The sequence below is a fragment of the Stomoxys calcitrans genome, chromosome 5 (assembly GCF_963082655.1).
Source record: "Stomoxys calcitrans chromosome 5, idStoCalc2.1, whole genome shotgun sequence".
NCBI classification, from domain to species: domain Eukaryota; kingdom Metazoa; phylum Arthropoda; class Insecta; order Diptera; family Muscidae; genus Stomoxys; species Stomoxys calcitrans.
In genome coordinates this window covers 68,348,822-68,363,933 of record NC_081556.1, presented here as the reverse complement: position 1 = coordinate 68,363,933, position 15,112 = coordinate 68,348,822, and the positions used below count along the sequence as shown (strand labels likewise).

General features: G+C 36.9%; 1 protein-coding gene across 4 annotated transcripts in view; it reads right to left on the bottom strand.

Moving 5' to 3' along the window:
* Positions 1 to 3,554: 3,554 nt before the first annotated feature.
* LOC106094161 (TRPL translocation defect protein 14) overlaps positions 3,555 to 15,112 on the bottom strand; it is a 61,304-nt gene continuing 49,746 nt past the window's right edge. For 2 of the 4 annotated variants that reach the window (XM_013261355.2, XM_013261358.2), the window contains 7 exons: positions 13,047 to 13,175; positions 12,153 to 12,289; positions 12,020 to 12,040; positions 11,668 to 11,881; positions 4,562 to 4,892; positions 4,302 to 4,483; positions 3,555 to 3,805 (listed from right to left, as the gene is read on the bottom strand). In XM_013261355.2, the coding sequence (XP_013116809.1) occupies positions 3,723 to 3,805; positions 4,302 to 4,483; positions 4,562 to 4,892; positions 11,668 to 11,881; positions 12,020 to 12,040; positions 12,153 to 12,289; positions 13,047 to 13,175 (1,097 nt within the window). In that variant the 3' untranslated portion in view covers positions 3,555 to 3,722. The remainder of the gene's footprint in view (positions 3,806 to 4,301; positions 4,484 to 4,561; positions 4,893 to 11,667; positions 11,882 to 12,019; positions 12,041 to 12,152; positions 12,290 to 13,046; positions 13,176 to 15,112) is intronic. The other 2 variants (XM_013261357.2, XM_013261359.2) reach the window with 1 other exon arrangement.

Sequence of the window (15,112 nt, the reverse complement as noted above, 5' to 3'; positions counted from 1 at the left end):
TTGAAGAAGATAAGTTATAAAACAAAATTTATTTTTAAACCACTTTGACATTCCAATTTACGGCATTTGCCACTCAAGGTAGTTTCTTAATTGTACCATGGATTTGGATTTTAAATTTCTTTTTATTTTTGTTACTTTTTTCACATTTTAATTGTTTTAATTTATAATTTACACGTTTTTAATCATAAATGTTTTGATCTTGTGGCTGCAACACATGATAATGCTAATAAAAACTAGAATGTCAATTAGGAAGTGTCCAGAAATTTGACAGCCAAGTGGGAATTTGCGCCACCATCACCAAAGGGTTGTATATTTGATTTCGTTGTTGTTCACATTCCATTTATTCATTTACAGGTAGTGGCAGTGGTCCAGCAACAAAATGTTGAATGCACTATCTATCAAAATCAGTGATTAGTACAACTCTGATTTTGTGTGTGTTATTTTTCTTAACAATAATTCACACACACAACCGAAACTCGTTGACAGATAGTGCAATTGTACTCAGCTGTTTGCGGTACACTACCTGGCAATTATGTCATGGTTGCACCCCTAACTTAAACGTTCAATAGATGTTTGTCTGTCAAGTATCATGTGTTTGCTGCTCGTCAACTTTTGCAGACATCAAGAGAGAACCAATTGCGAATTTGATAGATTGGGTATTCTCCATGGTACAATTAAGAGGTAGGGTCATCAGCACAACAACAAAAATCTACCCCCAACGAAATTACCTTGAGCGACAAATCCCGTAAATTGAAATGTCAAAGTGGTTATAGAAATATACTTTGTTTTAAAACTTATCTTCTACAAATGCATTTTATACTTGTATTTTCGTCATTATAACATTTTTATGTTGCTTATGTGTGGAATATCGGATCAAATAGAACATCCTTTCAAGATTTTAGAACAATATCACAGCTGTGATATCATGTCTTTGACATTTAAACCATGTTTCCACTAGAGCCCAAATCCAATTGATTTGATATAATCTCCTAAATCCGTTTCCGCTACGATTTATGCGGTTTTTATTTGTCAACAGTGACGTTTTTGACAGCGTTTTATTGTGATTAGAATTTTTTTGTGTTCAGCATATACATTCCGGTCAGCAATTGAGTTTGTGAAACGATTTTATTAAATTACTACTAAATCTTATAATTTCGATAAGAAATTGTCAGTTGTTAAGAAAAAGTGCTGCCTAAAAATCTCAATAAGACAATATGGGTATCAAATGAAAGGATTTTAAAAGTAAAGTACGGACTTGGCATAAAAATGTCACACTAAGTGGCGGGGGGCCCCACCCCCAAAAACACCATCCTACAGGACACTTTCACCGCTTTGGGCAATATGGGTATCAAATGAGAGGTATTTAAGGAACTTGGCATGAAAATGTCACTCTTAGTGACGGGGGGTTCCCCACCCCCAAAAACACCACCCAACAGAACAAATGGGAGATATTTAAGAGAAGAGTATGCACTTGGCATAAACATTTCACCTTAAGTGTCACCCCCAAAAACACCACCCAATAGGACTCTTTTACAGCTTTGGGCAATATGGGTATCAAATGAAAGATACTTAAAGTAGAGTACAAATCTGGCATAAAAACGCATTCTTTAGTGTCTGAGGGCTTCCCCACCCCCCAAAACCGGGGAACCGACCCTCTCCCCCCAATAAAAACAAAAACAAACTGTCATGTAGGACGACCAAAAATATATTGTATTCAAATGAAAAGATGTGTTAAAAGGCAATTAAACTCCCCCAACCCCAACTTCCCCCCACCCAAAAAATGGAATTAAAAATAATATTGATGGCCAATCAGGATAGAATAGGACAGCAATAAAAGGTCTTTGGTAAGAGAGTACACTTTTTACCCTCAAATTGGGATAGACATAGGAGGACCTACGGGTCTTAAAGAATGTGGTATCCCAAGTGGTAGCTTCGAAATATGATTTTGAATGTAGATAACCAATACAAAGAAAAAAGTAATTAGTGCGGGTCTGAACGACACCCGAAGCCCTGAATATCTTGATCATCACCTACAAAATGCTTGACATTATGGGGCTCGAACAAAATCGTGCTGCACGATGCTTATATTTCTGGGTCCGCTCTCTAAACTCCCTTCAAAGCGGTCATGTTTGCCTACTATGGCAATAAGGGGCTCAAATAATGGATAGGTATTTTAAAGTAGAAAACGAATTTGATATTCAATTTTGGGCCAAGTGCTAAATGCTAATAGCAATTGGGGCTCGAATAAAAAGAATTTGAGAGTAGAGCACGATACTGATATTTTTAAGACTAAACCAAGGCTAAACCTAAACCACACACAAATACCGACTATAGCAATATGTAGCTCCAATGTGTTTTTGAGAGCAGAGTATGAATCTGATACATGGGGGTCCACCTCACCCCCAAAATAAGAGAGTGAAAGAAAGGCGCAGCGGAGCGGGCCCTGTCCAGCTAGTATAAATATATATAAAAAAAGGCAATGTTTCGTTTCTATTATGAATCTCTCTTCATTGTCAGGAATATGGTTTGTAAAGAGTTTTATAAATTAATCAATTTATAAACATATATATAAAATAAATCGTTATAAATACCATTCTTAGCATTTTGAGTAAATCTAGATCCACATATGTATGTCACTTTCGTACTTAGCGTTTGCATTCGGCGCGAAAAAAAATTAAATAAATTAAGATGTAAGATCTCTTTTCAACCTAACCTACTGAAATCAATGCTTTCACTTCTAAGGCTACCATTGGATACAAGATTTATTTTGAAATTTTCAATTTTTTGAGCAAGGGGTCAATTTTTGTGAACTTTCCATTTATAAAATCTAGGCTACAGCTACAAGACAAGGAAGAACGTAATTTAAATTTTTTGGTAATCTCAAAAAGGCGTACAATCTGAAAAGGGGGTCATAAGTTACAGGTAATATATGTAGGAGGAATTTTCAATAGGGTTCTTTAAAAAAAAATTAACTCTGCCAATTTATTTCACACTTTTAGTCTTGGATATACCTTTTTTGACTTAGTCATTTGAGGAACAAATGACAATGTTTAAATAAAACTACTTCAAGTGTTAGTTTAAGCGTCTCATTTATTTATTTATTATCTTTTTTAATTATTTATTAAGTAAAATTGTATCTTTTCTAAAATACATGACTTATAAATTGCAAATATTTCTTTTGTTTTATTTTAAAATTTCGATAAATTAGACATTTTTTGTTACAATATACTTGCATTAATTTCTAAATATATGTATGTTTTCAGCTTGGGGTCATCAACTAAACAAGAAATTCAAACGTACAAGAACGAGACATATATCTTAACAAAAAAAAAAAAAATAATAATAAATAAATATATGTGTGTATGTCCGCTCGAATAGAAGACAAGTTAAGTACGGAATAAATTAAAACGATCTGAAATAAAATGCGCGTGCATTCAAAAAGCAAGCTATATTGGTGGGATAATGAATGGAGATTGAGGCAATTAAAAAAAATAGAACGACGAAGACTCAGCGGCTCAGCTTCATACAACACAAAGAGTTCAAACTAGGTTGAATTCATGAATAAGTGGGAACTATTTTATTTGGACTTTCTGTGGTTTTAAGTACATTGCATAGCGTTTGAGCCTCTTTTAAAGATAATTTTAAAATAACGGATTTAGTCTAATATTTTCTAGTAGTTTTGTTTCAATATCGTTAGGTTCACTTTGCTAATGTATTTAAAATTAGCCCTTTGCATGCCCATTCAGAACCAATTGTTTATTAGTAACTCCGTTTGACTGCTTTAATTTGTATCCGGAACAGTCGTCTATAATAGAAATATAAATAAAAATAAGAACAGGAGACTGAAATTTTTCTAAAACAAAAAACGAACGTCCGTAAAAAACTACAAATTTTTATTAGATGATCCGTGTCTTCCTCAAAATGCACCAGTAGGGCTTGAGTATAAACATTGGAAACCCCGATCATAATAAAACTTGAGATTATATATAAAATTTAGGATGTATACAAATGTATGTATATGCATGAACTAGAATTTACTGCAATGCCGCAAAACAAGAGAAAAAAAAAACAAAATATAAGGAATTGTTTTACAGCAAATTTCACAATGCGGACTTCTTTTCAAACGAGGCATCGATTCGCAACATGGACAATTAAATGGTAATCTAAAGCAAATTACTGCGATGATAAATCATACATTAGGACTAAATGGTACAATATTATGTATTACATATATTCATCCTATTATGTAGTTGCTAATTTTTGACCATTGACATCTTGATAATGAATACACTTGTCCTTACCATGCAATGAATGGCAAAATTTTTTTGTAATGCTCCAATCTTCTTTCAATGACAAATTGAACATAGAGTAATCAGGGTCGCCAGTAACTTCTTTTACTATATTTAAAAACTTTGGCAAACAATTGAGTAAAGCTTCGCCCGATAGGGATGAGTATGTCTCCAGAAGGACTAAGCCTTTACACCTGCAAGATATTACAATTACAATGATGAATAAAAATATGACGATGCTAGATGTCGTGCAGTCGCTGACTTCTGGTTACCTGGGGTGGCTGGGTTCTTTGTAGATGTCCAGTTGGAAATATTGATTGTTAACTAAGAAGCAGCGACGCTTCTTGTAGATAGTAAAGTGAGCATCATCACGCTGAGCCAACAAATTTATGTAGTCACGTTGAGTTAGTTGAGTCTTGACCTCTATACGAGACTGCCCGTGAACATTTGGTCGACGAATTGTATGAATATAACTCCAGTGATTATTTTGGCCGCGTTTACGGAGCCTTGCCTGTACCTTAGGTCCAGATGATTGCAAATATTGATGTTCCACATCGAAATCTTGGAAAGGTGGAAATTCTGAATCAGGCGGCAAGTTGGCAACTGAAATATAAATTAATTAAATTAATGTACGCACAGCACTACACTCAAAAAATCATAAAACATTCAAAGATTTTCGACAGTAAAACAGAAAACAGCCTGGTTTCGAATCCTGCCGAGACTAACAGAATTTTTTTTTTTAATTTTTATAGCCGAGTCCGAACCCCTTTTACAAAAAGCATTCAAAACTCATTTAAAATGAATTTGTGGCTAATCAAAATATGCTACAAAAATTTTCGCTACGACTTTATGATATAGGTCTCTGAATACATCCAAACCCACATCTCTACCTAAAAGCCAGAAATCAATAAAAATGTAAAGTACATATTAGGGTCAACGTGTTACTTTTTCTAATTTGGTGCCAGATTCGCCAATAAAACTTAATTTCAGGAGAATGATGTCAAAGACAAAAATGTTCATTACCAAATTTTACTATAAGCCATTGAACAACAAAAATGCGTACATATGATATTTATTTTGAAAATATCGCAATAAACTTGTGCAAAAAATACAAAATTATTTTCAACTTTTTTTGCTTTCGAGTTTGTGCGAAAAGCAACATGAGACTTTATTTTAGACAAATGGTCTCAAAAGAAGAAATATTCTTCTATTCTTCTAAGGAAATTAAAATATAAATTTGAGCATTTCATGCGCAAGCTATTTGCCGACAACTTTAACCGTTATTTTAGCATGTTTTCGAATTTAGCAAAAATCTCTTACATTCCACTTTAGGACAAAAGTGTCAAAGCAAGAAATATTCCACATTAATATTGACTATGAGTCACCAAATGAATGAAATCTGTCATTACAATATAATTCACATAAGTACCGCCAACAATATATGTATAAAAACAAGGACCTTCAGTTTTGGTATTTTTTTGAATTCATTGCAGTGTCCCCGAATTCATTGCAGTGTCTCCACTATAAGGGGATGATTTCAATGAAAAAAATTTCCAAACCCAATTTCAAGAAGAAAAGAAGCCTGTAGTTGTTCATGTAATAGTAAAATATCAGAGAGAGAGAGTTTGGTTGTATTAAAACATGCAGAGCTATTTTTGGTTTTTTAATACTTTTTAGAGTATATTGCAACAACTTGCAAATGCTCACATCCGCTAAATCAGACAAGTTATCAAAAAAATGAGAATCTAAAGTGGAACACTTTCTGACTGCCAGTGCGGAACACATATACTTCAGATGTTCTATAATCTCTTCTTCCTCAACGTCCCCACAGCTTCTGCAAAAGTTGTTACTTGCAATCTTCAGTCTGTCAGTATGTTTTCCGATCAGACAGTTACCTGTCATGACGGACACAATAACTGAGACGTCCGTTCTAGCTTGCGACAGTAAAGCGGCAGACCTCTTCAAGTCTATACCAGGTCACATAATTTTGGAATGCCCACAACCCTCCCTATACTACCTTCTATCATCCGTTGATAATAGATGGTAACACAGCAGTGGTCGAAGCAATTTATCTAGCCACGATGTCCAGAGGCATTAAATTCAGTGCATCAGATGGTGTCGTCCTCAGTGCGGCTGTTGTGCACAAACAAGCCATCCTTTAGATCCGGTTGAGTAATGAACAGTAGGTGGACTTTTGAAGAGCCGTCCACCAGGCCACAACACCATATAGCATTATTTGCATGACACGCGGTTTCAACTTCCAACTTTTGCCAAGAGCTCACTTACAGTTGATAGGGCGAGAGTTGCCTATCTTGTCCTTTCCAAAACGTTGGATTTGAAGTTCAGCAAAACCCGCAAGTATTTTACACTTTCAGTAAATGGAACACTCTTCTCCCAAGGAGACGGGTGTCACTGTAGGTATATTGTATCTTCTGCTGAAAAGAACTACTTATGTATTGCACCGATTTACGCCTAGGCCGGTGGTGTTGGGGCCTAGAAACTCTAGCTCCTTCATGATTGACATATGGTTAACATTATTGAAAGTACCTTCAATGTCAAGAAATGCTACTATTGCGTATTTCTTGACAGCAAGACAACCCTTTATGTAAGCCCCGTGAAGGGCTGTTTCACTAGACTCGCCCTTACTATATACATGCTGTTGCCAAGACAAGCGATCTCCAGGGATCTTTGCCCTAAGATATTTTTTAGCCTCTTCAGAGTCTTCAGCATAAAGGATGACAGACTAGTAGGACGAAAATCTTTCGCTTTCGTGTGGTGAGGTTTTCCTGCTTTTGCGTCCCTCGATCCCACAGGAATATACGACATGCTAAACACAAGCAGAGTAAATCTCCCAAAGCCAAGGAGCTAGTCTGTCGGACACAGCTTGTAATTCAACCGGTCTTAGTCTAGAGGCCTCAGATGTATCCTCCACGAAGCTGCAGAATTCCAACCAAGATTTTTTCTGAGTCGGAAGAACATATTGGTTGCAGCGATCCAGGAGACAAAGCTGGCCAACACCTGCAGCTTGCACAGTTGTCACGGATACAATGTGCTATGGAAGGATCGCTCAAGGAATGAAGGTAGGGGATTGGCTTTCATTCCTGGCAGTGAATGACCCCTGGCGCTAGTGAGGTCCGGTATTGCCGAGATAGAGCTATACAACGTGTACATACCGCCGGTTGGTAGCTTTGTCCGATTAACGGCCAGGCTTACAACCCCGACATAAGTGGGTTGCTATCTGGCCATAATCGTCTGGTTCTAGGGGACTTTAATGCACATTACACGTCATGGCGTTCTCCTGGTAAGCCGTCATCTCTTTGGGGTCAGACCACCTCCCCATAATTCTCACCATCGATCGACCACCCGACTTCATAACCTCTAAGCGCCGGACGTTTATCAATCAGAAGAAAGGCAATTGTAAAGTATACCAATCACCGCTTCGGTGAATTGCCACCCCCTCTGATGTGTTAGTTGCCGAGAGGAAATTCCGAACCGAGAGTCCCCGAGATCCCGAGAGTGAGGAGGAGAGCCATTCGCCGTATCCGTGGTCTCCGAGCCGATGACAGCCGTGGGCGAAGTTACGAATGTCATCCGTGGTACCTTACTACTGTCCTCCGGCACTGTTTAACGTCTATCTATACTTCATTCCATCGCCTCCAGACCGCATAGAGATCGTATCATATGCGGACGAATGTACGATTATGGCATCAGGCCTCCCACCCTTTGTTGACATAGGTTAAACATCTACCTCAACGAACTTGTCTTTTATTTCGCTGCAAGAAATTTAAAGATATCTGCCACCAAATCTGCAGCCACATTGTTCACTACATACACGCATGAGGTGCGTAGAGAGACGAAAGTGATGGTCGACGGACTGACAAATCCGACCATCAAGTGTCCCAAAATTTGACAGCTCTTTTAAATTCTCCTCACATGCAACCACAATTTCCGATAAAGTCAAAAGTAGAAACAAGGCCCTCAAGTCACTTGTCGGCAGCACTTGGGGTGCTGACAAAGAACCTTGTTGACCACGTACAAAGCAATTGGCCGCCCTGTGGTATGTTATGCTCTCAGCTCTGTGACAGGCAATGGAATTATATTGAGATCTTCGAACTGCGACGGATTGTTTATTCAGTTCTCATGTGGACCACCTCCACCAGGAGACAAAGATCCTACCATTGCGAAGACATAACTACATGCTATCTAAGCAATACCTTTAGGGCTGTTATCGCAGATACCATCCAAATCATCATCTTGTGGATAGGTTTCCACCGCCCAGAAGCCTTAAGGTAGATCCACATGATCAAGAGCATAAGGTTCAGCGCTACAAGAGAGAACCTCTAGAACAAGCGGCATATCAAGGGGGTTTCGAAAACATTCTCGGAGACGCGGTAGCATATGCGGCAAACCAGAATAGTTCTGGCTCAATTACGTTCCGGCCGATGCGGCCGCCTCAACTCTTACAGAGCAAGGATTGTTGCCGACGTGCAAGATGTATGTCCTGATTGTGACCAGGGACCACACGAGACACGTCACCTAACTTAACTGCCCAGCCAAACCCACTCAACTCAGACGTAGATCCCTCTGGACGCACACCTTCTTAGTCGCATAGTTCTTGGATACTCAACAGAATCAAACAGACGAAAGATAGAACACAACAACCTGGTACAACAACAACAACCACCGGCGCAGCTGCTGGGTCTTTGGAGTCTATTTAAAGCCTACTCGTGTGCTCTAGATCTGCCGCTCCACTGGAAACAGACGCAAATCATCAACCGCCTAAATGACAACACTATCGTAGGCATCCTTCAGTGACTTAACAATTTCTCCGACAATAACTACCTACTACGAGTTATAGAAAAATTTTTGCAGAGCGAAATATAAATACGTCCGGTCCACTCAAAGTTTCAAGAACTACTAAAATTACTTTAAACACTGCTTCAATTTTTGTCTTCAGGTAAAAATTTCTTCCCAAATTTCGAAAACGGCCCAAGTCGCTAAATAATACTTAATACTGTCAACACAAATAGAGGGAGAAAGAAATATAAAAGTTATTATTAAAATGTACTATTTGACAGCAACAGATAATTCAGGGCTTATCTCATTTTAACTTCGATTTCGATCCCCGATATTTTGTTATGTAATATTAAACGGTACGTACTTTATATACACTTGTGCTCATTTTATTTAGTCTCTCTACTGTGACATCACGAAAGCACGGAAAAAATAACGGATTATTTTTACATATTTTCGTTTACTTCATCTTGTTTGTGTGAGCTCTGAAACGTATGTCAGAAAGTTTAAAAAAAAAAATATTGAGTGTTCTCGGAAAAGAGGTATTTTCTTCACAACATAATATTTCAGCGTACCGATGGAGTCATTCATCGGCAAGGGCTGCCGCCTCAGTGTAAAACACACTGCTACAACAACAAGGACTATGCCGATGATTTACCGTTGAGGGCAGCAATTTCGGTTGCAGCTACGCAGCTCAAATGAAATTTTCAATGCGTTACAAGGTGACATAATAGGCATTGAGGAATATTTTCTAGGAATTATGAATGAAAATATAGAAGGCTGGAAACAGCTTCCTTGCGGAAAGTCAAAAGGGACGAATGGATCAAAATTCCACCCACTCAACGTTCCGCTTTCGTTATTTCAATGGGCAAGGCATAACTTTTTTCCTTTAAATTCGAATGACAAAAGCAACGAATGTTCTCTCTTATATCGTTTTTAATTCCTACCATCCTACCAATTATCTACCAACTAATATCAATTTATTTTCTTTTTTTTCAAAACCAGTGATGTATTTGGCGGCAATAAATTGTTAATCTTAAGTCTTAACTATGTAAAATTGTTGGAGAAATGAGTGCGGTTGTTAATAAAATTATAAATTACAATTACAAGACAAAGATTTTCAAACCAAATATGAACTGTCTAACAATTAAATATGCCCAAAGTTTAGGAAAACAAGTGAACGCGTGTTGATTTCGGCTAGGCCGAATCTTTTTCCAGATTGTTCCACGGTTTCTCTTTACAAGCAGAAGCTAAAGAAAGACATTGGAGAGTAATAAGTAGAAATCCCCATGGCTTATTAGATAGATTTGGATAAGAATTCCTTTCTGTAAGGTGCTCCTTAAGGTCTCAAATAGAAAGATCAGTATATATGGGAGCTATCTATGTTATGGTCCCATTGGGATCATAATTGACATAGATATTGGAGGTCATAAGAGAAGTCAACGCGCAATATGTCTGGCAAGTCGGTTAAGAGCTGTGCCCTATGCAGATTCCAGAAGCTAAATCGGGAGATCGGATTCAAGAATTGCATCCTCTAGAGTCTCTAGAAGTCAAATCGGAAGATCGGATTATATGGGATAACTATGAGCACCACATAGGCTGGATCTTTGAGCTCCGATCTGTGTGGTGTTCATTGTTATCACGAGAAGCTTAGCTATGAGCTACCGGGTGCGCCCACAGGTTGCGGATAGTGGAATGCTGCAATTTTAGTTGCGGACAATCGACATTATCGAGCGGAGAGTCTCAGTGAGAGGCCCTGCGGCACCGGCTCTTGAATAAATACTGAGTGCCTATGATGCTCGATATGGCAAGGCGATTTAGAGGCGCCTTTAAATAACCAATAGCCATCATGTTCTCGTGGCGATCGGTCCTCTGGATCGGAACGAGCTTGCTCACCTATAGGAGCTAGACGAGGATCGCCATCTCCACATATAGCCATGTGGCTACAACAACAACAACTAGCTAATTTGATTTATAAAATGTCAGCCAAATCGGATAATTTGCGCTCTCTAAGGGCTTAGAGAGTATAATCAGAAGATCTAAACATTGACCGATTTGGACAATTTAAAATTCCAACTGACCAACTTTACTCGACCACCATGGCTAGATCGACTTAAAATGTAATAAAGATCAAGAATATGTACACTTTATGGAGTCTTAGACCAATATTTTGAGTTGTTACAAACGAAATGACGAAGTTATTCCTGCGCCATCCTTTGGTAGAGGGTAATTTTGATTTATTTATAATTAATATTTTGGTTTTTCTTGCGCTTGCGCTACTTTATTTTTTGTTTTTATAAAATAAAAACATTTTTTCTTTATTCATTCATTCATTTTGAATGCTTTCAAATGTAATGACTTAATTACTATATGAGCACAAGTGTATATTTGTGCTGTTACCTATAAATTTTAATTATGTTATCGACAGTATGTGATCTAGAAATAGAACGATGAGAAATAGCCATCGTTTGTATTACTTTGCCGTTTCCTGATTTTCTTTGGCATTATGTTTCTGACATTCACAATTTTTTGCAAATTGTGTGCTATAACCGTATTTTTCTGAATGTACGTTTGACAAACTTACCCAAAAATTTCAATTTCCTGGATGTTGCCAACAAACGATCACCAATGTCAATGCCGACCTTTTGACAAACGGATTCTATTAATCGATTCATTTTCGTTTCGAAATTAGTGGAGTTGTCAATGACATCGAAATATGGATGGCCAACCCAAGCCGCAGCAGATTTATAGTCCAGTTCACGTGCTAAATCAACACCCTCTGATCGGCACGCGTGTTCCTTCAATGAGAAAAAATACATCACAAATCTATCAAACTCTTCTAAATACCTAATTGAATGCACAATAAATATGGAAAACAAACGACAATTAGCACTAAAAGCGAAAGAAAAAAATAAAATGTTCTTTGGATTTATTACCTTAAATAACTTTTTTAATTTCTTTGTAAACAAAAAGTAAAATTAATCTTATGTATATATTCGAACGCTTTTATTTGGCAAATATTCAAATATTGAATAACTGTGCTTACTGCTACGTCTCTTTAACACTTACTTCTGTTGTATAGAATTCCTCAGCGCCATTCGCGGCAGACACTAAGTGCAAAATTTGATTGTAACGATTGTCTCGCATTTCTATAGCATTCCAATTATTAGAAGACATCATTTTCTCCCACTTGTCCTTTGAGATATCTGCAAGTTATATATAAAAATATATGTAAAAATAAATTTGGTTTGAGGGAAACATTTTCAAAAAATTGTCTGCGAACATAATCCTTTGAAATGCTGCAACAAATTGTTGTAGTGAAGTCTCAAAACACGCAAACAACAAATTAAATTGTTACAGATATATTTTATGTAGAGTTACGATCCTTTACTCAACTCGTACACAATGCACAATTTTGATGTTTGACGATTTTAAGACCAGCCATGTATGTTTCATCTTTTATCTGACAATTTATTCACTCTTCAGATATTTGCCAATTAGCCACCGTAGCGTAGAGATTGGCATGTCCGCTTATCACGCTGAACGCCCTGGTTCGAATGCTGACGAGAACATCCGAAAAAATTTTCAGCGGGGGGTTTCGCCTCCTTGTTAGCCATGAGTCTTGTTCTTGAGCATTTCCTTAGCTTTCAATTTCAATATTTCCCTAACTCAAAAACTAAAGAGTGATAGTAACATCATAAAAGAATTGTTCTCAATTCAATGTGCTATTTGCCAACAAATGTTTTGACTTTGCAAGCAAATTACTGGTTAGAAATAACAATGGGCTAGAATTATGCAAAAGTAAGATTTTTTTGTAATAATTATGATGTCCGATGGGATTTGAACGAGGACCATTCTAGTTCGCCGAACTCTTTACGGCATACATTAAAAAGTGCTAAGCCGATTTTGACTTTGGGGAAATAGCTGGTAATTGGTGATAAATAATGATTTCAAGAAACTCACAAGCACTTGCATCCATAACTCCGCGATCGCAAATTATCAAGCAGTTTCGCATGCTTGACTTGCCCAATTCGAAGTATGTATTCTCGATTTGAATCATTGTACGTATCAGGTTTTCCTGAAATTTGTAAGCTGTAATGAGAAGACAGAAAATACATAATGAGTTGTGTTTAAATAACGAACAGACACGATTTATTGCACACAAACATTTGCAGTAAAAACAAAAAAAAACAATAATTGAAAAAACGAATAAAACAAATTATGAAACACATAATTCAACTTTAGAATACAACAAAGCTTTGCTTATGAATGCAAGAGACTCATAAGCGTGTTGGTCTAAATGTGCATTCAAATATGCCCTCATTTTCTGCATTAGTAAAAATATGAATTTTCGGTCACTTCTATGCAATTGTCTAGAATATATGTATGTTGTCTTAAAATTCCGATGAGGAGTAAATATAACACAGTTTGTACAAAACAAAGCGCGAGATCTTGTTTTATAAAGCTATCGGTTTTGCCGAATCTAAACTTCGACAAATATTGTTACGTGTGCTTATTGCAGCTTGGGGATATTTTCCGGGCACCGGCTAGCTTCGTCGACATCTCTGGGGAGGTCCCAACCCTATATCCTCGCCCTAGGCCCGTAGACAATAAAAAAAACGATATACATTCAAACACAAAAAAAAAACGTTACTTACACCTGATCTTTCACATTCCATTTGTTTTGGGAGATCGTCCTATGACCTCCGGCCGCCCGCCCCTACCTTGGTCAACATTCCATCATATTCATGTGACCCCACAAACCCGCCCACATCACCTAACTTACCACTTTACATCCCCCTCACCAATTAACTTTAACCCATCATGATTATAATTCAAGACATTATTAACATATTTATTGAAATAAAACTAACACTAACATAAATACAAATAGCTCTTCTAATGTCTATTTGGTTATTATTTTTGTTCGGTCAAAGTATCAAAAAAAAAAAAAAAAAAAAAAAAGAATAGATAAAAATGATTATAAATAAAACGATCGGTCTTTTAAACCTAAAATTTAACGATCGTAGAACCCTCAAAGTCTTAATAAATTATTTCTGACTAATTAGTCCAATTAAACGTCTTTTAATTAAATTCCCCTAACCTGGCCTAAAGGAGCTCGCTTAGGTAAGTTCTAAGGGTAAGTATTTTTTCACCCAAAAAAAAGTAGTAATTATGTTTAAAACCACAAAAAAAAACTCTTTGGGGGCCCTATCACACAATTTCTTTCAGTGTATAAATAAAAAAAAAGGTAGGTCAAAGTAAAATGAAAATTAAAAAAGGTAAAAATAACAGGTAAATCAAATATAGTAAATAAAATAAATAAATTAAACAAACTACATTCTTGATCAGAAAAAGAACATAAATATAAATAAATAAAGTTAAATATTAATAATATTGGTGATGGTAATTATATATCTTTTTGTTATATGGTGTGGCTCGTTTTGTTAATGCCAAGATTTTTGTCGCATCAGTCTCGTTGGCTACTTGTATCATGCGAGACAATATTAATGGAGCGATGCGATCGAAACTAAAACAACAAGTATAGTTGGATGTCGAAGCTGGTGCCCGAGGGTAAATGTGTGTGTGAGTACCAAAACGATGACACATAAGATGATATATATGCGTCTGTGGATGACCATAAAGCACAAAAGAACAACAAAAAGACAAATTGAAGAAGTGGTGACGTCTAGATGGAGTTGCTCCAATGCTCAGCGTCGGTAATGGTGAACCATAGGAAGGACGGACTTTCTATTTCTTTTTATTTAAATTCTCGGCCACAGAAAATAAAAAAAAATATTGAGTGGAATGTTCCTACCTTATCCCTGCAGCAACCGCTCGTTGCGACGTGGATTTTCAAGCTACCACGGTGTAGGAAGCAATGCCAATATTCTCCTAGACAACTTTTCAACTAGATTTATAACGCCGCCTGAAAACAGGGAACATTTTCACTTTGGAGCACACAAAAAAAACTAACCCAAATAAAATTACCTTAAGCAATCACAGGGGCATTAATTTTTTTAATAAAA